General features: G+C 31.6%; 1 protein-coding gene across 1 annotated transcript; it reads right to left on the minus strand.

The window, feature by feature from the left end:
• Window positions 1–1,184, minus strand: LOC124922350 (caffeoyl-CoA O-methyltransferase 1-like). The gene is made up of 5 exons (XM_047463084.1): window positions 1,097–1,184; window positions 890–972; window positions 670–814; window positions 461–592; window positions 1–316 (listed from the first exon to the last, which is right to left on the minus strand). The coding sequence occupies exons 1-5, from the start codon at window positions 1,145–1,147 to the stop codon at window positions 20–22; spliced, it is 708 nt and encodes a 235-aa protein (XP_047319040.1). The 5' UTR covers window positions 1,148–1,184; the 3' UTR covers window positions 1–19.
• Window positions 1,185–2,019: the final 835 nt, after the last annotated feature.

Here is a 2,019-nt window from a genome sequence, read left to right on the forward strand (position 1 = left end):
TAGTTGGTTTCAATGTTTATTAGATAGTGCGACGGCATATAGTAATCCCATCGCTCACTGGAAGCTGACAAATCTCTATCCTCTTATCAGCGGCCAATGCCTTGTTGAACTCGACCACAAAATCACGATAAGGACGAACAAGATCATCCATTGGGAGTGGAGCTTCGGGTGGCATGGCCACAGAACCATACCATAAGGTGTTATCATAGCCGATCACTCCTCCAACTCTCACTAGCTCAATGAGTCTCTTATGGTAGTTAATGTAATTATCCTTGTCCGCATCCACAAAAATGAAGTCAAACGTTCCATGATTCTTCTCCTACACATTATGTCCCAAAACCAACTATGATGAAAACTTTGAAAGGAAATGATTTTATATGTTAATCCAACAAAACTCACATACAATTTATTTTTGAATCATTTCTCCATCTCGCGTATGTTTTTAAAAGAGAAAACTTACATCCGAGAACAACTGGTCAAGAATAGGAAGAGCCGGGCCTTCTTTGAACTCGATCTTGTGGGCAACGCCAGCCTTTTCAATTACGGGTAGACCGATTTCATAATTCTCCCTATTGATGTCCATTGCCAATATCTACACAATTAATTGATTATTATATATAATAAACAAAATATTTCAATATAATAAGAGAAATAAGGCAAAACAAAAACCTTTCCATCCTCGGGCAAGGCAAGGGCGGTGGCAAGTAGAGAATATCCTGTGAAAACACCGATTTCCATTGTGTTCTTAGCATTCATGAGCTTTAAAAGTATGCTCAAGAACTGCCCTTCATCGGCCGATACTGCCATATAGTTCCTATCATATTTTTTTTAATCAATACCATGTCGTTAAAGTCTTCAACTTTTTTAAAGAACGAGATAGAGAGCTCACTTCGGATGATTTTCAGTCAAATAACGAAGTTGTTTCAAGGGTTCGGGTTCCCTCGGATAAACACTTGTATCGAGAATGTACTGTGCATGCATATTATAAATAGTTGGAAATATATTAATTACTAAATCATGAAATATAATATATGTGACAGCAATTGGTCATTTAATATTTAAAACAAAGAACATAAATAAATATATATGAACCTAGATAAAGAGTATCATTGCACAAGAGACTCTTATGACCGAATTCTTGATCCATTTGGAAAATCTGGACAATAGAATGAAAATGAATTAGAAGAGAGTGTGTTTGAGAAGAGTGATGATCGTATGATCAGTATTTATAAAGAAACTTTATCATTGATTTTGGGTTATAGGAAAGACTATTCTTTCCACTTTATTATTCTTATTATTATAATGCCAATAATAATGCAGCAAAAAATATATAGTAATTAATAGACAAGTTTGATTATTAATCAAGAAATGAAATGAAATGAAATAAAAATAGCTAGTCATTGTCATGACTCATGAACGGTAGGTGAACCAAGGCTTCTCTAATTTCATGGGTGATTCTTATACAATACAGAAGAATACGTTTTCATTTGTATAAAGTGAACATAATTACTTTATATATTTATAAAATGAAATTTATTAAAAAAATAAATAAAGTGAAAAGGATAGATGGTAGTGACTATTAACATTAAAAGACTTATACACGCAACTGAAATACTTCAAATCGACAAATTACTTGCACTTATTTTATTTAAAGAAATTTGTGGTAAAATATTATTCGCAAAATGTATGGTTTGATTATATCATATATAAAAGAAAAGATTAAAGATCATATAGGTGCTGATGTGCAAGGTGATGAATCGAAATTTGAAGTATTTTCAGTAAGCACATAATATATAATTAATATATCAATTTCCCAAGATATTTGCCACTTCAATATAATAACTTTATGGTGATTTTCCTTAAGCACTTTGATATTGTTATATGTGAGGATATCTACGTAAAAAGAGATGTTTGACTCTACAAATACAAATAGTAACTTCCAAGGTAATATTTTGTTTTAAAAAAAAAAATCTTGTATCCTCCTATTATATATGAAATTAAAGTTAGTTATAAGGTAAT

This window comes from Impatiens glandulifera, chromosome 1 (assembly GCF_907164915.1).
Source record: "Impatiens glandulifera chromosome 1, dImpGla2.1, whole genome shotgun sequence".
Taxonomy (NCBI): domain Eukaryota; kingdom Viridiplantae; phylum Streptophyta; class Magnoliopsida; order Ericales; family Balsaminaceae; genus Impatiens; species Impatiens glandulifera.